Source organism: Pelodiscus sinensis, chromosome 31, assembly GCF_052426305.1.
Source record: "Pelodiscus sinensis isolate ZL-2025 chromosome 31, ASM5242630v1, whole genome shotgun sequence".
Taxonomy (NCBI): domain Eukaryota; kingdom Metazoa; phylum Chordata; order Testudines; family Trionychidae; genus Pelodiscus; species Pelodiscus sinensis.
In genome coordinates, this window is record NC_143082.1 from 444778 (window position 1) to 469440 (window position 24663).

Here is a 24663-nt window from a genome sequence, read left to right on the forward strand (position 1 = left end):
GCTATGTTCATGGGCGGGGGAAGGAGCAACGTCATTTCGCGCATGCGCACTGGGCATGTCCTGGTGGTTCGCTTCTGCGTTCAGACGGTGCTTGAGGCCGACTCATCATTGGCCTCCGAATACGTCACTCGCTGAAGACTCCAATCTGGCGGCCAATAGGAGAAGGGTGCGTCAGTCCCACAGGCCCCTGTGTCCCTCCGCCGTGAGGAGGGGCAGGTGCCGGGTGCAAGATGGCGCTGCCGGAGCAGGCACCGCTCACCGGCGTAGCCTGGGCCACCGGCGCGGCGCCCCCCGGCTGGACAGCGGTGAGCGGGCCCCGCCCCTTTGGCTACCCCCCGCTACGTCACCCCCCGCCGGGAACGGGCCCCGCCCCCCCGCTACGTCACCCCCCGCGCCGTGACACCGCTACGTCACCCCCCGCGCCCTGTGTCCCCCCCGCCGGGAACGGGCCCCGCCCACCCCGCTACGTCACCCCCCGCGCCCTGTGACCCCCCCGCCGGGAACGGGCCCCGCCCACCCCGCTACGTCACCCCCCGCGCCCTGTGACCCCCCGCCGGGAACGGGCCCCGCCCCTCCCGCTACGTCACCCCCCGCGCCGTGACACCGCTATGTCACCCGCCCGCGCCCTGTGTCCCCCCCGCCGGGAACTGGCCCCGCCCCTTTGGCTACCCCCCGCTACGTCACCCCCCCCGTGCCCTGTTACCCCCCCGCCGGGAACGGGCCCCGCCCCCCGCTACGTCACCCCCCCTGCGCCCTGTGACCCCCCCCCGCCGGGAACGGGCCCCGCCCCCCCGCTACGTCACCCCCCGCGCCCTGTGACCCCCCCGCCGGGAACGGGCCCCGCCCCCCCGCTACGTCACCCCCCCGCGCCGTGACACCGCTATGTCACCCGCCCGTGCCCTGTGACCCCCCCGCCGGGAACGGGCCCCGCCCCCGCCCCTCCCGCTACGTCACCCCCCGCGCCCTGTGTCCCCCCGCCGGGAACGGGCCCCGCCCCTCCCGCTACGTCACCCCCCGCGCCGTGACACCGCTATGTCACCCGCCCGCGCCCTGTGTCCCCCCCGCCGGGAACGGGCCCCGCCCCTTTGGCTACCCCCCGCTACGTCACCCCCCCCGTGCCCTGTTACCCCCCCGCCGGGAACGGGCCCCGCCCCCCGCTACGTCACCCCCCCTGCGCCCTGTGACCCCCCCGCCGGGAACGGGCCCCGCCCCCCCGCTACGTCACCCCCCCGCGCCCTGTGACCCCCCGCCGGGAACGGGCCCCGCCCCTCCCGCTACGTCACCCCCCGCGCCCTGTGTCCCCCCCGCCGGGAACGGGCCCCGCCCCCCCGCTACGTCACCCCCCCGCGCCCTGTGACCCCCCGCCGGGAACGGGCCCCGCCCCTCCCGCTACGTCACCCCCCCGCGCCGTGACACCGCTATGTCACCCGCCCGCGCCCTGTGTCCCCCCCGCCGGGAACTGGCCCCGCCCCTTTGGCTACCCCCCGCTACGTCACCCCCCCCCGTGCCCTGTTACCCCCCCGCCGGGAACGGGCCCCGCCCCCCGCTACGTCACCCCCCCTGCGCCCTGTGACCCCCCCCCGCCGGGAACGGGCCCCGCCCCCCCGCTACGTCACCCCCCGCGCCCTGTGACCCCCCCGCCGGGAACGGGCCCCGCCCCCCCGCTACGTCACCCCCCCGCGCCGTGACACCGCTATGTCACCCGCCCGTGCCCTGTGACCCCCCCGCCGGGAACGGGCCCCGCCCCCGCCCCTCCCGCTACGTCACCCCCCGCGCCCTGTGTCCCCCCGCCGGGAACGGGCCCCGCCCCTCCCGCTACGTCACCCCCCCGCGCCCTGTGTCCCCCCGCGCCCTGTGTCCCCCCCGCCGGGAACGGGCCCCGCCCCCCCGCGCCCTGTGTCCCCCCCGCCGGGAACGGGCCCCGCCCCTCCCGCTACGTCACCCCCCGCGCCCTGTGTCCCCCCCGCCGGGAACGGGCCCCGCCCCCCCGCTACGTCACCCCCCCGCGCCCTGTGTCCCCCCGCGCCCTGTGTCCCCCCCGCCGGGAACGGGCCCCGCCCCCCCGCTACGTCGCCCCCCCGCGCCCTGTGTCCCCCCCGCCGGGAACGGGCCCCGCCCCTCCCGCTACGTCACCCCCCGCGCCCTGTGTCCCCCCCGCCGGGAACGGGCCCCGCCCCCCCGCTACGTCACCCCCCCTGCGCCCTGTGACCCCCCCGCGCCGTGACACCGCTACGTCACCCGCCCGTGCCCTGTGACCCCCCCGCCGGGAACGGGCCCCGCCCCTCCCGCTACGTCACCCCCCGCGCCCTGTGTCCCCCCCGCCGGGAACGGGCCCCGCCCCCCCGCTACGTCACCCCCCCTGCGCCCTGTGACCCCCCCGCCGGGAACGGGCCCCGCCCCCCCGCTACGTCACCCCCCTGCGCCCTGTGAACCTCCCGCGCTGTGACACCGCTACGTCACCCGCCCGCGCTGTGACCCCCCGCCGGGAACGGGCCCCGCCCCTTTGGCTACCCCCCGCTACGTCACCCCCGTGCCCTGTTACCCCCACGCCGGGAACGGGCCCCGCCCCCCCGCTACGTCAGCCCCCCTGCGCCCTGTGACCCCCCCCCGCCGGGAACGGGCCCCGCCCCCCCGCTACGTCACTCCCCCCCTGCGCCCTGTGACCCTCCCGCGCTGTGACACCGCTACGTCACCCGCCCGCGCCCTGTGACCCCCCGCCGGGAACGGGCCCCGCCCCTTTGCTACCCCCCGCTACGTCACCCCCCCGTGCCCTGTTACCCCCCCGCCGGGAACGGGCCCCGCCCCCCGCTACGTCACCCCCCCTGCGCCCTGTGACCCCCCGCCGGGAACGGGCCCCGCCCCCCCCCCGCTACGTCACCCGCCCGCGCCCTGTGTCCCCCCCGCCGGGAACGGGCCCCGCCCCCCCGCTACGTCACCCACCCGCGCGCCCTGTGACCCCCCCGCCGGGAACGGGCCCCGCCCCCCCGCTACGTCACCCCCGCCCCTCCCGCTACGTCACCCCCCCGCGCCGTGACACCGCTACGTCACCCGCCCGCGCCCTGTGTCCCCCCCGCCGGGAACGGGCCCCGCCCCCCCCCGCTACGTCACCCCCCGCGCCCTGTGTCCCCTCCGCCGGGAACGGGCCCCGCCCCCCCGCTACGTCACCCCCCGCGCCCTGTGTCCCCCCCGCCGGGAACGGGCCCCGCCCCCCCGCTACGTCACCCACCCGCGCGCCCTGTGACCCCCCCCCCGCGCCGTGACACCGCTACGTCACCCGCCCGCGCCCTGTGACCCCCCCACCGGGAACTGGCCCCGCCCCTTTGGCTACGTCACCCCCCCGTGCCCTGTGACCCCCCCCCGCCGGGAACGGGCCCCGCCCCTTTGGCTACCCCCCCCCCCCGCGCTGTGACACTGCTACGTCACCCCTCCACCCTGTGACCCCCCCCCCCCCCAATACGCCTGGAATGGGGATCTCACGTGCCTCCGCGGGCTGGGTCTCCCCCCCCCCCCCAGCAGGCCTCGCCCCTTGAACCCTAACCCAGAAACAGCCCCTGTCCCCTGCAAGGGCCTGCCCACTGCCCTTTGGAAGGGGCGCGGTGCCCCCCGTCCCGCTCACAGCCCGTCTCGCCCACAGATCCCTGCCACCCCAGAGGGCACCGCCGCCAACTTCGGGAAGGGCTTTGGGCAGAAGTCCGGCTACGTCCTGTGCATCACCTCAGCTGTGACGAGGGAGGTAGGACACCGGAAGGGGGAGGGGCTGGTTCCAACCGGGGGAGGGATCAAAGTCAAGTAACATCCTTCCTCCCCTCACTAGCTGCACCTTGCAGTGCTGCCCCTCCCCGCCTGAGAGTACCCAACAGGGTTTACAGGCATGGCCCTACCACAATAGACCTTGCCCCAGTGCGTATGGACTAGGACACCTCCCGCACTTAAGAGCATGGCTCTAGGCCTAATCTAGCCACACACCCACCCTGTGGCTATGGGCCTAATGCAGCCTGCTCCCGCATTTGTGGGTGTATACCTCCCCCTTCAGCCTGGACTGCTTGTTTGTCTTTCAGACCTCCCCAGGCAATGTGGTAGCCGATGTGCAGATCCTGAGTGAGAAAACGCTCCCCCCCCCAGGATACGTTTACATTATGGAGTTCTTAGAGCCAAGTGAGTCCTGATGCCCCACCCATTTAAGCCCAGCTATAGCATGTTTCTGCCTCCTTACAAATGAGAATGCATCAAGCCAAATGTTATGTAGCTGCATCCAGGGGCTGAAAATGGCACTCAAGAATTTCTGGCTCTGGTGCATGTTTATGGAGCCTTCAACTCTAACCAGTGGCAGGTGTGTTCTGTGCAATACAGCCAGGCAGTGGGAGCCATGTCACCCTTACAAAGCTTGTTGCTGTACAGACAATAGATACAGACCTGCACTGTACAAGGTTTTTTTTGTTCAGGCCAGTCTGTCTTACCATCTGTAATTTTTGTGGAACACTAACCTTGTTTTTTTTCTTAAGCCAGCATTCACACTGCTCAGGTAAGGCCAGCAGCAGGGATTGATTTTTTTTTTTTTTACATACCTTGAGTTTTATTGCTAACAAATGCAGGGATTTCTTGTGATACCATGTTCTCTGCTTCCATTAGAAACATCAATTTCCAAGAAGAAACGAATCTGTATGAAACTTGTCCCATTAAGTGCAGCAGAACTAGTTGTATTTGACATTATGCTGACTAATAAGAGTAAAGTGGTTCCTTCCTATATGAAGATAGGGTAAGACACTGCCATTCTAGCTGCATGTTCAACTGTGTAGTGTTAGTGCTCAGTGTAATCTGTTTGTCTCCTTCTGTCCCAGAGAAATTAGCAGCTTTGCTGTTTGGTGTAAAAAGGGGCAGCTTCTCAAACCTAAACCCCTTCCAAAACCAAGGGGCATCAGTCTAGAAATGAAGGGGCTTTCACTGGAGACAGCAGACCTGAATAGAAAAGAGTAAGTCATCAGCCACCATCTGAGATTTTATTGGGGCCCAGCTTGAAATAGGAGTACGTTCCAATTTATGGTGCCACCCAGTGGCTTCTGATGTTTTGTCATATGGCTCTCGCCTTGTGCGATCACCAAGGATTGTGCAAAGCACTTTGGTTTTTATGTGTGAAAAATGGCTCTCATTCATGGTGGAACAGGGATTGTATGGAAGGCAGCTCCTGTGTGCCCAAGGTTTGCTTAGCCTTAAGGGCATATTCTTTAGTGCAGTGTTCTCAAAATAAGTTCATAGACCCATCCCGGTAAGCCACTGGCAGGCCACGAGACAGTTTATCTATCTGAGCATCCCCAGGCAAAGAGCCTGCCAGTTCCCATTGGCTGTGGTTTGCCAATGGAAGCTGCAGAAAGTGGCACAGCTACACCAATCTCTTCCTGTTTGGGCTCAGCTGTCTGACTCCTGGTGCTGTGAGCTGGTCCCTTGGGCACAGAGATCACAGAGATGGTAGGCCAGTTCTCCTGCATGCAAGTGTCCTAGCTGGCAATGGCTGGAGCAGGGAGTGCAGCCTGACAGAGCAGGAGCTGCTGCTTCAGGGTGAAGTTTTTCATTTGATGCCATTTTGCAAATGTATAACATTGAGGCCTTGATTTGCAAATTATCGAATCCCTTGCAGGACAGAATTTCCATCAGAAAAGTCTTGGACTAGAGTTGGCTCAAAATATGCATCCACTAAGCGAGTGGATTCCATTTATGATACAGCTAATCTTTATGGCATCTCAGGTAAGTGAATTCTTTCTCCTGAGGACAAAGTCTGACAGTTGGCTTAGGACAAACAATTCACATTACATTAGGTGTTTAATGTCATGGTGTTATTCTTCTGCTTAGTTACAGAAAGCCTGTCAAAGGTACTACATAAGGGTTGTGTCTAGACTGGCAAGTTTTTCTGCAAAATCATCTGCTTTTGCAGAAAAACTTGCCAGCTGTCTACACTGGCTGCTTGAATTTCCACAAGAACACTGACGATCTCATGTAAGATTGTCAGTGTTCTTGCGGAAATACTGTGCTGCTCCCGTTCGGGCAAAAGCCCTCTTGCGCAAGAGGGCCAGTGTAAACAGCACAGTACTGTTTTGCGCAAAAAAGCCCCGATCGTGAAAATGGCGACCGGGGCTTTTTTGCGGAAAAGCGCTTCTAGATTGGCCACGGACGCTTTTCCGCAAAAAGTGCTTTTGTGGAAAAGCGTCCTGCCAATCTAGACGCTCTTTTCCGAAAATGCTTTTAATAGAACACTTTTCTGTTAAAAGCATTTCCGGAAAAGCATGCCAGTGTAGACATAGCCAATCAGAAAGCAGGCTGGAATTTCTAACCTCCTCCACTTGGAGAGGATTGGGTATTCCATCACATACTCCTTCCCAGAGGACACTACTTTCTTGTAAATGGTGTGGCATCATGAGCTGTCATAAGAACAGGATAAGGCAGTCCATCTCACTGTTCAAGTCTTCTGGCAATTCACAAGTTAGCACATACTTTTACATTAGGGTGAAATTTAATATTCACGAGTTGAGAAACTGTCCTAGATTTCCCATGCAGGCCTGCCAGTGCACTGCAGCACAAGGCTTTTACAGTATTGTCATTCATCTGTAGCTCTCTGATAACCATCTCTCTCTTCTCAGCCATGGATGGGGTACCTTTCACACTACACCCCAAATTTGAAAGCAGCATCACTACTAGAACTAATGTGAGTATCAGTCTAGGTTACAAGGACATTATATCAATTCCTTGTAATGAAATTGCTATTTCAGAGCTGTGAGAGTCATGCAGCCCCCATGGGTTGACGATTTTGTATATGTTCATGGGGCAAAGGTTTTTGGGTTCCTGTGCGTTGCAAACAATTCTGCAGAATAAAGAACAAAGGGGCTGTGTCTAGACTAGCCAGTTTTTTCTGGAAAATCAGCAGCTTTTCCGGAAAAACTTGCCAGCCGTCTACGCTGGCTGCTTGAATTTCTGCAAAAGCCCTGACTTCCTACTGTAAGAAATCAGTGCTTCTTGCGGAAATACTATTCTGCTCCCATTCAGGCAAAAGTCCTTTTTGCGCAAAGGGGCCAGTGTAGACAGCGCAGATTTGTTTTCTGCAAAAAAGCCCCAGTCGCGAAAATGGCGATCGGGGCTTTTTTGCGGAAAAGTGCGTCTAGATTGGCACGGACACTTTTCCGCAAAAAGTGCTTTTGCGGAAAAGCGTCCGTGCCAATCTGGATGCTCTGTTCCAAAAATGCTTTTAATGGAAAACTTTTCTGTCAAAAGCATTTCTGGAAAATCTAGACGCAGCCAGGGGGTTGCTAGGAAAACAGGAATATATTATCTATCGTAGTTACCTTTATGTTGTAGGCCTTTTCCATCTTCATGGACTTGAACATTAAGTCTCTTGCTGACATTGAGAAGGAGGTAAGTAATTTGAGGTTTTGGCGTGGCTGAACATGAGCTCTGTACTAAGAACTGTGAGGGTGAGGTAGCATTTCCTACCTGCAAACCTTGTTTTTTGTTTCAGTATGACTATGCCTTTGTAGTTGAAAGGACCGCAGCTGCCAGACTCCCACCCACCATCTGTTAGCAGCAAGCAGCAGCATGGAGTCAATATCCCTTCTAGCAGATAAAGTTGCATTCTTCCTACTGAGTCATTCCATTGAGGCTGGCTGTTGCCTCAGCTGCATAAACTTCATAACAGCTGTGATGGACTCAATTCTCCAAAGGACACACCTATGAAGAACTAAGTGAACTATTTTTCTGCCTTATTGTGTAGTATTTAAATCTGTATGTCACTTGGTGCTTGCTAGCTTTTATAAGATTAAATTCACAAGAAAAGGAGGGTTATGCCTATGCCGCAATAAAAGACCCAGGCATGGGCATAGCACTGGTCTTGGGCTGGTGGTGGGCTAAAATGGCAGTGGACATGCCTGGGCTAGACCTTGGGCTTTGAGACCACCCCCAGTCATGAGATTGCAGAACCAGGCCACCAGGCCAAACCCAAAACATCGTCACAGCAATATTTAAACCTGCAGCAAGCATCAACTGACCCGGAGTTTAAAACTCACCGTTGTGCTTTTTTACTGCAGAGTCTAGTACCTCTCCATGGAAGCTCAGGTGGGGGAGGGCAAGACAATGATTTCTCTCGCTTCTTAATGAAGTAGCCACACATTTTTTCCAGAGCATATGTGTTTTACTTGTCTGACTGCAAGAAAGATGTTCTGGCTCTGTTTAAAGGTTAATGAAGACCCAATACTTTTTCTTAGGTCTATTAGCACCAACTCTCTCCACTGTTGGTAACTCCTTTTTATTCTAGATCAGTGGTCATTCTAGAGCTTGGAGCCTGACAGGTGATCTTGATTAGTTTGACGAAGAGGCTATCAAGTGCTGTCATTTCAACTGCCCCTCCCCCCACTGATGCTCATCTGCTGCCCTTTGCCTTGGAGCTGCCCCTCCCCTTGGGGAGCCTCCTGCTTGCTGTGCAGGGCAGGTGAGGGAGAGGAGGGTGTTGATGTCAAGGTGCCCCCACCCACTCTGTATCCTTTCTCCAGAGTAGAGGGGGCACAACAGGACTAGGGATAGAGCAAGTTTGCTGGCTGCTTTAAAAAGTGGGCCAGGGCAGGGGTGGTGCCTGCCTTAGCCCCACTGCACCACCCATCAGGAGCCACCAGCAGTACCCAGCTGGAGCCCACATCCTGCACTCCTACCCTGTTCTTGTGCAAGAGGCCAGTGTAGACAGGCAACATGAATTTCTTGCGCAAGAAAGCCCTATGGTTAAAATGGCCATCAGAGCTTTCTTGCACAAGAGAGCATCTACACTGGCAAGGATGCTCTTGTGCAGAAGCACATCTTACACAAAAGTACATGCCAATGTAGACACTCTTGCACAACTACTGTAACACGAGCTCTTACACTAAAAACTTTTTGCACAAGATCATGCCAGTGTAGACATAGCCCAAGCTCCTGCCCTAGCCCTGAGCACTCCTGCAGCTAAACGCTTTCCAGAGCCTGCGCCTAGAACCCCTTCCTACATCCCAACTGCTCCCCCTGAGCAGCTCAGCGCCCCTCACACTCCAGATCCCTTAATCCAAGATCACAGCCTGCACCCCATCCCTCTGCCCCAGCCTGATGAAAGTGCGTGAGGATGGGCAAGAGAGGGAGAATAGACTGAGCAGGGGCAGGAAGAAGGTGGGGCAAGAGTATTTACATTTGAGGTAGATCATAGATTGCACTTAATACAAAAAGTGACCTCACACTTAAAAAGGTTAGAGACCCCTGTTCTAGATGTTACTCTGTTTTTAAAAAATGGGGTAACTTAGTTGATACATTTTATACTACAGAAATACTAACCAAACCCAGGGATTAAAGAGGCTGCTGCTGCTATTGTCATACTAATGAACCAGCCTGTGTTTAAGCCCTTCTTGCATAGTTATAATTACTACTCCTGCCTTGCTTCTTTCATAGTTGAGGGACACGTCTGAACCTCAGCACCAATGTAGAGGGAATCATAGGGTTGGAAGAGACCTCAGGAGGTCATCTAGTCCAGCCCCCTGCCCAAAGCAGGATCAAACCCAACTAAATCAACCCAGCCAGGGATGTTAAGCCAAGACTTAAAAACCTCTTGGGATGGAGATTCCACCCCCTCCCTAGAGAACCCAGCCCAGTGCTTCACCACCCTCCTAGTGAAATAGTTTTTCCTAATATCCAACCTCGACCTCTCCCACTGTAACTTGAGACCATTGCGCCTTGTTCTGCCATCCATCACTACTGAGAACATCCTCTCTTCAGCCTCTTTGAATCCCCCCTTCAGCGAGTTGACGGCTGCTCTCAAATCCAACCTCACTCTTCTCTTCTGCAGACTAAAGAAGCCCAAATCCCTCAGCCTCGCCTCATAGATCATGTGCTCCAGCCTCCAAATCATTTTGGTTGCCCTCCACTGGACCCTCTCCAATGTGTCCACCTCCTTTCTGGACACAATGCTCCAGCCAGTTACTCAAAGATTGAGCTTTTTACTAGCCCCCCCCATAAAGATTCCAAATGTTTTAAAATACACTGATTCTGATTTAATTACCAAATTCTGTAAACACTTCAAGCACAGGGCAATACAAAATTCCCAACAGGTTATCCCCTGGAAATGTTATTTAAAAGTGTAGTGCCCCCTGCAGCCTTGATTGTTACACCACGTGGTTTCCAAACAAGCACTTCAGAAAACTTTCCCAGGCCTACTCCAGAGCATGGTTAAGTCACTGTCAAACGAATAAAGATTCTTCTTGCAATGAGGAAGTGTGTTCCTGGGTGTTGTCCTTCACACTTGTCCACTCATTCAGCACTGATGGGATGTTGGAGGCTTGGAATCTGTTTCAGGAAGGCACTTTCAGTTTTGCACTTCCCAGCAGAAACTGAAGGATCCGGTCCACCAGCAATGCAAGAAAGAAGTCAGCCAGCAAGACTTGAGCAATCACAATCTTAAACTGAAAGGGAAGCAGCTCAAATAAGTTATTCTTGGCTATACAACAGGCTTTGTCTACTGAAGGTTTCAGAAGAACTAACATTTGTAGTGGGAGCTTATAAAGGGGCAAGCAGGACTTCAGCAAAATAAATGAACAAAGACTGAGCAGCAGTGAATGTAAGCGCTAAGTACAAAACCGGACAGTCCAGTCCTCTCCTCTCAACTCTGCACTGCCACAAAGGAAGCAGCGATGCACGTGAACTCGTGTGGTGTGACCAGACTCAGACATTGAGACTTTCTGGAGGTAGGGGAAGACAGCTTACTTCCAGGGTGCCATGGGGCTAGCATGACAAATTCAGCAAGCGCTGGGCTAGTCAGGAATTCAAACATGTCTATCCATGCAGAGCTTCTGAACCTCGCGTGAGAAATGCCACAGCAGCAAGTTGGGGAACGTGACCTAGGGGGTCTCAGTTGAAGGGCATTTAGAACAAAGAGCTGCAGTGACTAGATAAACAATTGGTTTCTCTCCAACACTGGGAACACAAACGACATTATGGAAGTTGAAACAAATAGCCCTTAGAACCACAGGGTCCGAGGGTACCCTCAGGACATTCTATGCCCCAAAATCAATTGTGCAACGTTCCATACATTTTATTTGTCAGGCCTGTTCAAAGAGGGCAATTCAAAGGGGCAGCTGGAGCTCTAGGGCCATTAAATTGCCAAGGGAGTGCCACACTACACACTTTGGGGGTGCCATGCAACGCTCAGGGCTGGCTGCCCCTGCCTCTTTCAGGGGCATGGAGAGCCACACACACACTTTGCCCAGGGGCCTGTGGAGGCTTGGGGTGCCCCTGGCTGGCTTCAGCATGGCACTGGGCTGTGCAGCTCCCCCTCTCCCCTCAGGACATGACTCAGTGAGGCTGCACCCAACCCTGACAGCACAAGGACCAGACCTTGTGCAGAAATACCTGAGGGCCCTGCCCCTCTGTGCCAGGTGCTCCAAGTGTGGGGAGATTCAGCATGGTTGAGAGGGCTCTGTGTGGGGGCAGTCTGGATACAGACAGCTCACCAGGAGATCTGGGTGCACAGGGCCTGGTGGGTGGGTTCTGGGTGCAACAATAATAGAACTCTGGGGAAGGGGGGTTCAGATAAAGGTGGATGGGACTTGGCAGGAGGGTCAGTGTGGGGGATCAAGCTATGGGGGGAGTGAGGCTCAGTGGGGTAGGGATCCAAGTGCAGCTAGTTGGGCAGTTCAAGTGTGGAGGGAGTATTGGGGCGGGGGGCACATCTCAGCAGGAAGGTCTAGGTCTGAGGTAGCCTAGATGCACAAGGGATGGGCAGATAGGGAACCCCTGCAGCTGAGGAGTGATGGGTGAAGGGGAGAGAAAGAAGGGGAGTTTGGGTTTGACCCAGCTCAGATCCCATGTAGGGATGAGAAAGTCCTGTCTTCCCCACTCCAGTTAGAGCTAGCAGCTGAGCCAGGAACAGGGTAGCAGCTACTAGCTGGGTCCTGTCCCATGACCTACACTGATTTACCCCTCTGCCAGCTATCCTAGGCCTCCAAAACTTATTGCTGGGGAGGGTTGCCTAACCTCTCGTCGCTTCCCCATCAGAGAGTGATTTTTTTTCTGCAGGGAAGCAAAGCATTCTAGGAGGACAAATTCTGCACATGCAGTGGTGCAGAATTTGCCCAGGAGTAGAAGCAACCTTAAAGGTCCTACAGTCTAAGCCCTTAGATGTGAGCTGCATTCAGTTTGTATGCAGGAGAATTCAGAACCCAAATTGATGTTTGGAATTTTGCAAGTGCCTAAACTAAGTTAGGTGCCTGACTCCCATTGAAATCACTGGTAACCTAACTTCTTTAGGCCCCTTTGAAAGTCCTGGCTGCAACAGTTCCATTGTGCTGGTTTCCATAGCAGTTACTCCAGAAGAGTCTGCCAGCGTGGAAACGCTCCATCCAATCCTCGCTCACCTCCATGGGGATTTCCACCAGCCCAAACTTTTCACTGAACTCTGGCGAGGAACCTGTCAAAAGGCCCACAATGGCCAGTCCTGAAAGGATAATGCTCCACAGTAGAGGTTTGTTCTCCCGCAGGCTCTCCATAAAAGGGTGGCCCTGAAATGGCAAATGCAGCATTGAAACACCAGAAGAGCTGCTGCTCCTCATACTCACGCAGTCTGGTGGGAGGCAGTTTCCAAAGCCAAATTCACAAGCTTGTTTAATAAACACAGGACAGGAATTCATGCCCCAGACAGGGGTTGACACTTACATGCCACTTGGGTCTTGCCTTGATGCAGTAAGATCAGCTATATTTGTACATACAGCAATTTGTTTGGCATTATTAATTGCAGGGTCACTGGTATAAACCCTTCAGTGGAAAGACATGTTGAGAGTTCGGAAAACGTTTGTCTCTCACTACAGCCATGGTCTCAGCGCTCCCTTTCAGATCTGCAAGCACCGCAGTTCCTCAGAGTGCAAATGCTTTGCAATAACATCACAGTTTAAAAGTCTTACCTTGTAATTAATGGTGAAGGTGGCCATCTGCATTGCCATTGACATAATGTAAACCGTGCTGTTTACCAGGCTGGGCTCAAACGCCTTGTACAAATCCACAAACTCCTCTTTCCTTCAAAACACAGACAGACAAAAAGCCCTTTCCCATCAATGAAGCCTAGTTCTGGAATTTCAGAACAACTGGAACCAGGGGTCAGCTGAGAAGGAATCCATTGTGATCATCTAGTCCAGTGATTCCCCAAATGTTTTCCACGGCCTTTCTTCTTATTAGGCTGTGGCTGGGTGTGAAGGCTGCAACCAGGAACAGGGCCACAGCTGGAAACTGCTGTGGGGAGGCTGAGGCCACCATGTGGGCTGGGCTGGGACAGAGCTGGAGGCAGAGGAGGGCTGGCCAGTGGTTCTTTCCCACCCCCAGAGGGCAAGCGAGGCCCCCCAAACGTTGCTCTATGCTCATTAGAGTGGGGACTACTGATCCAGTCTGACCTGCATAACATAAGGCCTTAGAGCCACACTCAGTAATTTCTGCACCAAGCCCATAACTTCTGCTTGAGTGCAGCATCTCTCAGTCTGATCCCCAAGTTCTGCTAAGTTGTGCGGTGCCTTTGTTAGACTTGCAACTCAGATCCAGCTTTTCTGGCAGCCCTTCTTCCTACCAAGGGTAAGAGTAAGCAGACAGGGGCTCTGCTGGGAAAACATGAAGGAAAAGCACCAGGAAAGCAGCAGGTTTCCTTACACCTTACTTCCCAGATGGGATTTGCCCAGCGAGTTTGAGCTTGGTGCTCAATCGCAGCCTGAAGAAAGATGCTAACATTCTGCCTGTCAGGAACCAGCAACACTCACTTGGAAAAGCTGCGGGCCTGTGCACCACGGTACAGATACACCAGGCTAAGGAAATGGACAAGGAACTGCAGCAGCACAGTCAGAACTGTATAGAGATTAAAGATATTGGGTAACGGACGCTCCCTGGAAAGTGTCTTCAGAGGCTGGAAACCAAAGGAAAGAGACACCAGGAGTTAGCAGCGGGAAGAATTGTACCAAGATGATGAAGCTGGCACCTCGGCCAAGTAGCCAGCAAGATCAAACCTTATTTTAGGTGTTTTCTACATTTTCAAATATCCATCACACACAGAACACAGAAATGTACGGTGCTCACTTTATATATATATTTTTTTTACTTTACCTGGCATTGCTCAGGTCCTTAAAACTCAATTAATGTTTGTTTTTTGGGAAAAAATGAGAATGTATGTGTTACACAGAAATCATTGCTCTGGGGTGGGGCTGGGGAGAGGGGGTTCAGGATGCAAACTGCCCCAGGGAGAGGACGACAACCCCAGCCCTCTCTCAAGGCAGCAGCTTGGGGCCAGGTGAGAAACGCCTCTCTATGGCTGCTGCAGCTCCAGTAAGCACAACCAGGGGAGGGGTCCATGTCCCCCAGATGCAGCAGGTCCAAGTTTGTCTGTCCCCTGCACTCCCCAGCCAGAGTGAGGAATGCATCAAAATGTGCACTTTCCCCTCCCTGATGAAGGGCAGCCAACAATGTTCCTGTACGAATTGGGGCGAGGGGGTGGGGGGAAGAGGAGTTTCAGCCTCCCCCGCTCTCCCTAAAGGGTACTTAGGGGATGAGAGGTCAGGGCTGGGGCAGTCCTGGACAGAGAGTGCAGGGACACCTGCCTGGTGATTGTCTTTTCTGTTTGGTTTTAGGAGAAGCAATCCCATTTCAGGCACATCCCATTGTCCTGGTACAACCAAACCCTGACCTTGCTTTACATTATGATCAGAGAAAGCTGCATGCCAAATTTGGTGGTCCTAGCTGTTACTGTTTTGGAGTTCTTGAACAAACAGACAAACACTCTCAAACATATGATAGTTTATAAATATTTCCATTGTAAAAAACAAATTAGTATTTTTCAGTTCATCTCTTGCAGTTCAAGCTCTTTATTATGAAAGCTGAACTTACAAATGTAGAATTATGTACTGAGTCAAAAATAAAACTTTGGAACCTAGAAACTCCACTCAACCACCCTTCTTGACACTGACAGGAGACATTGCTGCCCGCTTCTTATTTACAATATAATCAAAATTGTTTGTCTACGGGTACGTCTAGACTCCACGCCTCTGTCGCCAGAGGCATGTAGATTAGGCTACCAGACATAGGAAAATGAAGCGGCAATTTAAATAATCGCCGCTTCATTTAAATTTACATGGCTGTCGCGCTGAGCCGACAAACAGCTAATCAGCTGTTTGTTGGCTCAGCGCGATAGTCTGGATGCGCGGGTGTTGACATCAAAGGTATTTGTCGACCACCCAGGTATGCCTCCTGGGATGAGGTATACCTGGGTGGTCGACAAATACCTTTGATGTTGACACCCGCACGTCCAGACTATCGCGCTGAGCCGACAAACAGCGGATCAGCTGTTTGTCGGCTCAGCGCGGCAGCTATGTAAATTTAAATGAAGCGGCGATTATTTAAATCGCCGCTTCATTTTCCTATGTCTGGTAGCCTAATCTACATGCCTCTGGCGACAGAGGCGTGGAGTCTAGACGTACCCTACGTGATTGGCTGTACAAGAAGTAGGACTCACTGGATTTGTAGGCTCTAAAGTTTTACATTGTTTTGTTTTTGAATATAGTTATGTAAAAAAAAATATCTGCAAGCTGCACTGTGTAAGCTGCACTGCAAGTGTAAGCTGCACTGTAAAGAAATTGTACTACAAATTTTTTTTCAGGTAATACTTTCATCACTTCTATAGTGTAAATATTTGTACCAAAAATAGTAATATAAAGTAAGCACTGTACCCTTTGTATTGTCTTGTAACTGAAAGCAATGTATTTGAAAATTGAAAAACTGAAAGCAATGTATTTAGAAAAACATCTAAAATATTTAATGAATTTCAATTGGTAGTCTATTATTTACCAGTGTGCTAGAACTGCGATAAAGTTTTGTGAGTTAACCACAATTAGCCGATAACCCTAATAATTAGACATTTCCCGAAGTGCTTCAGTGTTGGCCACAGAAAGGCCCCTTGGAGCCAGGGAGGAATGTAGTGACTGACTGCACATTGTGGGCAGGCAGTGAGCTGTCTAGACAACACTCAATGTTCTAACAGACTAGCTGCTTTCCCTAGCAACCTTCCCATTTCCTGGAGGCATCCTCAAGTCTAGCAGGCCCCATGCAACAGCCCCATACCTTTGACCTGGAGATGAAGAGGAAGCAGCCAGCCAATAACAAACCCTGAAGTGTTGCCTGGAAGTCACTGAACTTCACTCCTTCGAGATAAAGGACACTCTGGCTGTATGCGAGGATCAGGGCATTTAAGGCCAGGATCTTAAACATTTGCAGCGTGGTCACCAATGTGCAGCGACCTTGCTTGATCACATGGCAGACTGAAGAAGAAGAAGAAACAGCAGTTATGTAAGAACTGCCAGACTGGGTCAGAGCAAAGAGCCACCTGGCTGCGTCCTGTCTTTTGACAGTGGCCCATGCCAGGTGCCCACAGGTAATGAACGGAGCAGAAAACCATCCCTCCCCTGTCTCCCATTCCCAGCTTCTGGCAGACAGTGGCAAAGGATGTGCAGCACATGGTGTTGGACCCCTGGCTCATAGCCATCGAGGACCTACCCTCCACAAACTCAGCTAGTTCTTTTTTGAACCCAGTTAAGAGTTTTGGTTGTCACAATGTCCTTTGGCAAGGAGCTGCACAGGCTGACTGTGCGCTGTGCAATGAAAAACTTCCTTCAGTTTGTTTGTTTTGAACCAGCTGCCTATTAATTTCCTTTGGTTTCCCCAAGTTCTTGTGTTAAGAGTAACTAGCACTTATCTTCTTTCTCCACACCAGTCATGACTTACAGACCTCCCTTAGGCATCTCTTTTCCAAGCTGAAGAGTAACAAGCTGATTAATTTCTCCTCATATGGCAGCTGTTCCATATTCCTAGTCATTTTTGCCCTTTTCTGACCCTTTTCCAATTCAAATACATTGCATAAGGCACATGGCTATGATCCCATCTTAGAAAAGATGTAACGTGCCTCAGTGGCTGTGGCTGACTAGTAGAAAGGAACGGACTAATGCTGTTGGTAAAGATGCATTAAGCCGGCTATTTCTGCTTGTTATTGGTGTTAAGGGAAGAGCAGACCAGTAGGGTCCTTGTTACTCACTATCTTTTACTCTTAGGATTGTTTTCTTCTCTAAGAGTGTAAGGTGTTTTTTGTATTATGGAAGAATCTGCAATAGCAGCAGTTACTTTAATCATAGAATATTTTGTGCTGGATCTGTTTTTACAAAAGCAACTGTGAGACCCTTGCTTGTGTGAATTAGCTATGAAATTTTTGTTTGTGTGGGTGAAGAATGTGAGTGCTCATTTCAAAAGACATGAGTCTGAAGGCCAGCACAGCGTGCAGATCGTCTCAGTAGGAGCTGGAGTCTTGGGGATGCAAAAGAACTATTGAATGCACCTGTCGTATTTGGTGATGGATGAGGGGCAAATTGGCGATGCTGAAGTTAGAAGTAAGGGCTCCCAACATGTGCAAATAACAAATCCCATCCAAACCAGCATAGGGCAACACAGAAAAATCTTCCGAAGACTGATCGTAAACAATGAAAACAATGTCCAGATAATGGTCATCTGAAGAAGTGGGCTGAGTCCACGAAAACTCATGACACCATCTACATGTTTTGTTAGTCTCTAAGGTGCTGCAGGACGATGTGTTGTTTTTTAATGTCTATATACGTATATATTGCAAGGGGATTGATTACAACATGATGCAGCAAAATCCATAGATTTGCATGAGAAGGGATTCCTATAAAAGATGGGGTGTCTTGCCTGGTTCTTTGGGTCGTCGCCCTGCTAAGAATGGAGCATTGGTCCAGACTAACGGAAGCCCAGCTTCTCCCTCAAATTCACCCTGGCCGGCCACGAGGTTGATGTAAGCAACAGATTGGTCACTGTAACATCAACAGGGTGAAGTATGTGTGCATTTTTTACTTTGTATTCTCAATAAACACGCTGTATTGCCTTTCCCCCAAAAAAGATCCTATGTGCTTCTTCTAAGCTAACAGGGTGATCACATTTGTACACAGTATTCAAGATATGGGAGTACTATGGATTTAGAGAGAGGCAAGAAGGTATTTTCTGTTGTATTCTCTATCCCTTTCTTAATGATTCCGAACATTCTGTTCACTTTTGTGACTGCCACCTCATTGTTTGCCCCTTTTTCCAGATCATTTATGACTATGTTGAATAGGATTGAGCCCAGTACTAGCCCCTGGGGGGGGCACTATTAACCTTTTCCCATTCTGAAGTTGCCCATTTCTAACCACCCTTTGTTTCCTAACATTTGTTTTTGCAACACAAGCAAGTTCTGTGGCCCCATCTGCACAGCCAGCTCCACTCCCTGGGACACAGCATAAGATATGCTGTGAGCCTCGAGTTCTGGGGCAAGGTGTTCAGAGTCACTCCAAGACGTTTCCATCTCCAACGTGGAAATCCATAGAGGGAAATTAAAGCTAGGACTATGGGAAACAACCTCCTGGGCCTCACGTTTCAGGCATTTCCTCCTGGTAAGAGTCAGTGTTTAAACCCCCTTTCCCCCCACCCTACCCAAAGCCTCCTGCTTTTGCCGAAAGCCTGCTTGGATTCATGCCAGGGATGCACCCACGCCACTCTCCTCATCAAACAGGAGCGGTCACCAGAGAGCACAGCCCTGCTACTTACTGCACTGGATGGAGGAAAGCTTGGAGGTAAAGGGCGCGGCGATGCTGGCATCACCAAGTTTCACAACAGGCACATGGTCTTCCTCCAAATCCTTCAGGACCTGACTGATCCGCTCCTGCTTCCGATGAGAGGAGGAGGAGACACGTCATGATCACAGGCTGGAGCAATAGGGAGACTTGCATGATCCCAGTCAGCCCTGGTCCCTGCTCAGAAGGGCTCACCCCACAGGGGATGGCTGCAATGCTCTCCCCACTGAACATACCTCCAGAAGGAGGGTCAGCCACCACCCACCAGTGTCAGGATAGGGGCAGGGAGGAGAAAGGACAATACGGTCACAAGCTGCGGTTACAGTTCTGACTAGAGTGAGCCTGTAATGGTGGGGCTCAAGAACAGGGCACAACTCCCTCTAGCTTCCTTTCCGGCCAGAGACCCCAAGAGCCTGAGCAGGGCCTCATCGCACCCAGCCATTTCCAGTCCAAGAATGAAAAATAAACACCTCAGTGAACTGGAGGGGTGGTGCCAAGGGTGTGGACAGTCAGCCACTAAACCTGGAAGGGGGGAGAGGCTGGGGTCAAGGCAAACCTGGTTACCAACCCGTTGGATGGCCAGCTGCTCTTCTCTTTGGGACATGACCCTTTGCTTAGCAGCACGGGAGGTGGGCTTCACAGCACTGCTCCCCATGGCAGGCAAGGCAGGTCTCCCATCGCTGGGTCCATCACGAGCTCTCTTTTTCCGCTCGGGGAGTCTCTCTGGAGCATTTGCCAGAAGTGCTACCCCTGTAAGACCAAAACATCAGCTGCAGGAAAGGAAACATGAAAAAAACTCAAACAACTTCCCGGAGCGGGAATCCTTAGCTCCCACTAGCGCTTGCAGGCAGCCGCCTTTCACAGCCCAGCTTAGAGCGGTGCAGCGCACGCATGCAAAGGGGAAGGCTCCACTCAAAGCAGGCTCCTTACTGTGAGAGACCTTAGGCAAGGTGAGAGGTGAGCTGAAGCAGAGCTCTGTGTAATGCAAAAACTTGTCTCTCTCCAACCCAAGTTGGTCCAATCAAAGGAATCACCTCAGCCACCTGGTGTCTCTACTAGCCTGGGACTGACATGCCCACAGGAACACGTTAAAAAACAAACACAACACAACAAATAGTCTAGTAGCACCTTACAGACTAACAAAACATGTCGATGGTGTCATGAGCTTTCGTGGGCACAACCCATCTCCTCAGTGGGCCGTGTCCACGAAAGCTCAAGACACCATCGACATGTTGTGTTAGTCTGTAAGGTGCTACTAGACTATTTGTTGTGTGTTAAGTGTTTCCTGTTACAGATTCACTCAGCTCCCCCTCCGAAGCTTTAGTAACACTTTAGCAAGTCATTCCCGTCTGTAAACAGGAGTGCAGTAATACCTGCTGGCCTCGGCAAAGCCCTGGCCACTTCTGATGTACAGGCTAAGAATGATCAAGGAGTCATTGCTGAAGGCACTAAAGCCGGTATCCTAGGGACCGTAGCTGGCCTGACTGCAAGGTCCCTAGCCTAAACAGAAGTGCGTCCCTTTACTCAGTTCAGCCTCACTTCGCCACGGAAGACAGAACAGACTCAAGGGGGTGGGAGGCAACAGAAGCACTCCCCAAATGATTTCACAGGAGGCACTGAAACAAGAACCTGGAATGTTTAATCTGGATTCAGGGATGTTGCTGCCGAGTCTAATTCAGGGAGCAAGATTAACACACAGGCTGGTTACTCAAGGATGTCCAGAGTAGGGTCCCCATCAGGGCCAAGGAGTGGGGAGGAAGTCACTCTACTGTAAAGTGCTCCCAGAGTAGCAGCTTTGGAGCGAGTAGTGTAGAAGTACAAGCTGTGTGTGTATTGTACCAGCCTGCTGCTCATTTCACCCCAGTGAGACAATGCAGCTCCCAATGGAGCCTGCCAGATGAATTACTGACCAATCCCAGCTGAGAAAATCCCCAGTAAATAAATCCCTAAGACACCTGCCGCAGGTTCCACATGCCACACCCAGGGACACACAGAACCCTCCTCCTCACTGCATGCTTGCACTCACCCACGTCTGCATGCTTCAGGGCTCCAACGTCATTGGTCCCATCCCCACACATCAGCGTGACAAAGCCAAGCCCCTTTAACGCTGTGATGACAAACTCCTGCAGCGAGAAGGGCCCAGTCAGAAACCAACACCCGCACGAGCCAGGTGAGCTGCACACCCCACTGGCTGGTCACACTCCACACAGCACCCTCTTTGGGCATCCCCAGTCTTATAGTCATCGGGCTTTTGCTCCTGGGCTGTGTCTACATTGGCATCCCTTTCTGGAAAAGGTTACTTTCAAGTAGGAATAAGGGATCCTCCGGAAAAGGGCTTATTTTCTGGAAAATCGCATCTAGACTGGCGCTTTTCTCCGGCAAAAACCCTGAGCCGGAAAAAAGCAGCAGCCATGTAAATGCAAATGCCATGGGGGATATTTAAATCCCCCGCGGATTTGCAATTCCGAAGTGTCTCATTAGCATCCCTTTTCCGGAAAGGGATGCCAATGTAGACACAGCCCTGGTGCGAAGGACATGGCTCAGAGAGCAAGACAGGAAACCCTGCAGCTACTTGCCCCCCAGAGCCCTGAATACCCCCCTCTGCATCTTCTGAACTAAGCAATTCAGCAGAGGAGCAAGGGGCGGAGCATGCAGGGCCCAGTTACAATTCATGTGAGCGGCAGGTGCTGCGCCCATGGACTCCTTGGCATGGAGGAGTCCTTCTGAACTTGGGGAGTGCCTGCAGATAAGGCTCATGCTGTTAGTGGCTAGGATGCGCAGACAGGCAGTCACCTCACCGGTCCAACTGCACTGAGATTTTACAAACCTTTTGTTTTGGTGCCACCCTGGCAAACACCTGAACGTGGGGGATGAGCTTCAGCAACTGCTGTCTGCTTGCAGCCTGCAGGTAGGAGAGTCCTTCCCCCGTAACACACAGGCTATGAGGTGCCAGCTGTTGCAGGGAGAATGGAAAGACGGGGAGTGTGATGGTGCCATCAATTGACTGCCACTGCCAGGAGGAGTCTGGAAAAGAGCGGAGGCGGGGTGGGAGTCAGCCCAGACGCTGCCGTGTAGGACTCCAGGGAAAGCGCACAGAGCCAGGTGTCTGCAGTGCCGCATCACCTGAAACCCCACGCTAGCCACCCTGATTGCCAGACAGCAGGGTCAGCGCACTTCCCGCATGCTATCTCCAGGACGCCCAAGACCCCTTGCCACACCAAACCCAAGCTCCTCAGCATCTAATGCCTTTCTCCTCGCAGTCCCAGTGCTAGTGTCCCTGTTTTACCAATGGGGGAGAAGGCACAGAGGCTGATTTGCCCAAGGATATGCAGGGAGTCTGCAGCAGAACCAAGGTCTCTCGCCACCGCTGCCTTGCCCCAACCCTTCCACGCACAGGGGAGCCTGCCAGCTGCTATTACTTAGGTGCTCAGCTGGTCTGGCAAGCACACACGCAGACTGCTCCTGCCTGCTGCCGCTTGTGCCCTGCTCTGAGATGTGCAGGGGAAAGCTTCACAGAAGGCACTGGAGTATCTGGGACACTCGCTACACTTTCTGCCGCCAGAGATCAGTGTTACACTCCATGCCCTGGACAGGAAGCCAGGCCAGGGAATACATTAGAGAAGGCCTGTTGTCCCTTTCCATACCCCAGGGACGCCAGTCCCAGCTGGGATCGGTTACCTTTGCTGTGGGGAGGCTGCAGGATGAGGGTGTGCTCCTTCTGAACAAAGTGGAGTTCTTGGGCCACATGGCAGGCAGTGAGTGGGTTGTCCCCTGTGATCATCACTACCTGAGAGGGGGAAAGCGATGAAGTCACATGACATTACCAAGGCAGTCATGCTTCCTGCACACAGCCCTAGCTACACAGAAGACAGAGAGATTCCTAGACATTGACCAGGTCCCATCTGAGACGCTAACGATCACTGATGCTTTGTACAGCACCTTGTCCGGGGAGTCCAAACCCCAGAGCAAGGGTGGGCATGTGGCAGTGATCAGCTACTGCCTCCACCGTCACGTTTACACCAAGACGGGTTGTTCTTCTGAGATAGCTGCTTTGGGAGTTACTCTGAGCAGGTCTCTAGGTTGTGCTCTGCAGAGCTCAAACCAGATGATCGCAGTGGCCCCATGTGGCCTCGGACGCTACCAATGACTTCCATCTAAGAGGAGCGGATGATTCCAACACCCTGCTATCCTGGGAGAGGCTCATCCCAGCCAGTAGCTAGTCCCCTGATGCTGGCACTTACATGGTGCGATGCATTCTGGATTTCCCGGATGACGGGCTTGGAATCAGCTTTGAGAGGACAGGAGACTACAATGAAGCCGACAAATCTCAGGTCACATTCCAAAGCCTCCCGCTTGAACTCTCGCACCTTTCAAAGGACAGAACCACACCAGAGAGTTATGCACCACCACATAAGCAACGACACCCTCATCCACCAGGGACTGCCCCGAATGTGAATGCCAAAGGTATACGGAATGGTTCTGGATTCTCCCGCTGCTGCCCCAGAGAGGCACTAAAGGCAGTGTCCCCTTCAGTATTAGTTACCTCACCCCCTTTCTGAGCCCCCCACCTTCCCTCCCATAAGCACAGCAACTCTGCGTTATAAGTAGGGAAACCGAGGCATGGGCAGACAAAGCAAGTAGCCCAAGAATACACAAGTTACCAGCTGAAAACAGAAACCAGGAGAGCTGAGCCACAGTACCTTTATCTAACCAGCAAATAAAAATAAAAAAAATAAAGCAAAACACCACAATAGGATTCAGGTAAAAACCCCAAAACAGTTACAGGTTCATCTGTGGCTTATCACAACCATCTCTCCATGAGCTGTCTGCGCCCCCGTCACTGGGTCACCTCCCTTTGGGTGGGAGCTCTGACTCTAGGGCCCAGGCATGGACTCGGGGTGCTGATGATGGAAATCACGAGTTTGGTTATTACTCGCGCTTCATGCGAGGGGGTGTGGCATGGAGCCAAGTGTACCTGCTGGTGAGTGAGGTGCCCCAGCTCTCTGTAGCCAAGGGCAAGCACCCGTGCTCCTTCCCGTGAGATTTCTGTGTGCATGGTGCGGTAGCTGCTCGGGCACTGAGAGAACTGCAGAAAAAGTGGGGGGGGGGGGAGGAAGAGGAGGAAACCCCTGGGTTAAACACCATATACAGGTCACAACGTGTCACATCAAATACACTGTGACACACACGGGACTTCCGGCTTGAGCTGGGGCAAGGAGCAGCAAATGACCCCACCGAGGGCAGGAGAGTAACTGTACCTGAGTCACCCTTCTGTCACCTTTCAGAGTGGCGGGCACAAGAACAAACAGCGTGGACTGAGCCACTCTGGATTGAACTGGGATTCATGTGGAGCTTTCAGGTGAGAAGAGGGGCCTCCGGGCCCTTTTTCAGGCCACAATCCCGGTTCTGGACTGGTGAGGATGGAGTCCCAAGAACCCAGGCAGGGCGGAGGCCCCATGAACGGACTCCCATTGTAGGGCACACCTTGCAGGCTCACTCCCTGTGCTGTGCTCACCATGGAGTGCAGGGTCTCTGGGGCCCCTTTCACAGCTGCAATGTAACAGAGATCAGTTGCGCCAATCTTCTCATAGGAAGCCAAGACGGACATTCTTTTCAGGGCACTGGCAAAATGAAAGCGCTGGTGAATTTTCAGTCCCTGAGTTTTAATACTTCTGGGGAAAACTTTCTCATCTGGAAACAAACAGATCGGGAAATCCTGAAAGGTTTCTCAGCATCGCATGCAGCATCTCTTCCCAGGAGCGAATCGTTCACGGAGAACAAACAAGTCTCCGCTCCCCAACCCAAGCCTTGGTGGTGACCGATGTTCTGGTCACACTGACTCACAGATGGAGTGGCCTGGGTCAGAACAAAGAGCTGCTTCTGAGCATGCCTCATCTGCAGGATGAGGAGGGATTTCTGGAGCTGGGGAGCGGCTAGAGAGAAGAGCTGTGGCAGCACAGCTTGGTCATGCCAAGTGCAACCCGCC

General features: G+C 53.5%; 2 protein-coding genes across 6 annotated transcripts in view; one reads left to right on the top strand and one right to left on the bottom strand.

Annotated features, from left to right (window-relative positions):
- Positions 1–4: 4 nt before the first annotated feature.
- Positions 5–10260, top strand: MVB12A (multivesicular body subunit 12A). 3 transcript variants are annotated; one of them, XM_075902478.2, is made up of 9 exons: positions 92–305; positions 3635–3733; positions 4059–4155; positions 4630–4756; positions 4839–4970; positions 5633–5739; positions 6630–6694; positions 7342–7398; positions 7502–10260. In XM_075902478.2, the coding sequence occupies exons 1-9, from the start codon at positions 231–233 to the stop codon at positions 7562–7564; spliced, it is 822 nt and encodes a 273-aa protein (XP_075758593.1). In that variant the 5' UTR covers positions 92–230; the 3' UTR covers positions 7565–10260. The 3 variants fall into 3 exon arrangements, with proteins under 3 accessions (XP_075758592.2, XP_075758594.1, XP_075758593.1); XM_075902477.2 differs by lacking the exon at positions 4059–4155 and having other exon boundaries at positions 5–305; XM_075902479.2 differs by lacking the exon at positions 3635–3733 and having other exon boundaries at positions 88–305.
- Positions 10026–24663, bottom strand: part of ATP13A1 (ATPase 13A1) — a 33284-nt gene continuing 18646 nt past the window's right edge. Inside the window, exons 14-26 of one of the 3 annotated variants that reach the window (XM_075902475.2) lie at positions 24193–24368; positions 23653–23763; positions 22919–23044; positions 22356–22464; positions 21505–21701; positions 20704–20800; positions 19246–19427; positions 18652–18766; positions 16129–16325; positions 13782–13924; positions 12942–13053; positions 12399–12542; positions 10026–10448 (exon numbers count right to left, since the gene is read on the bottom strand). In XM_075902475.2, coding sequence (XP_075758590.1) covers positions 10338–10448; positions 12399–12542; positions 12942–13053; positions 13782–13924; positions 16129–16325; positions 18652–18766; positions 19246–19427; positions 20704–20800; positions 21505–21701; positions 22356–22464; positions 22919–23044; positions 23653–23763; positions 24193–24368 — 1820 coding nt within the window. In that variant the 3' untranslated portion in view covers positions 10026–10337. Of the gene's footprint in view, positions 10449–12398; positions 12543–12941; positions 13054–13781; positions 13925–16128; positions 16326–18651; positions 18770–19233; positions 19428–20703; positions 20801–21504; positions 21702–22355; positions 22465–22918; positions 23045–23652; positions 23764–24192; positions 24369–24663 lie in introns of all 3 variants that reach the window. The other 2 variants (XM_075902474.2, XM_075902473.2) reach the window with 2 other exon arrangements.

Bases quoted from the DNA above. Each gene is read 5' to 3' on its own strand.
- MVB12A (XM_075902477.2), top strand. From the start codon at position 56: ATGTCCTGGTGGTTCGCTTCTGCGTTCAGACGGTGCTTGAGGCCGACT. The intron at 4,971-5,632 runs GTAAGTCATCAG...AATCCCTTGCAG, and splicing joins GCAGACCTGAATAGAAAAGA to GACAGAATTTCCATCAGAAA. The intron at 7,399-7,501 runs GTAAGTAATTTG...TTTTTGTTTCAG, and splicing joins TTGCTGACATTGAGAAGGAG to TATGACTATGCCTTTGTAGT.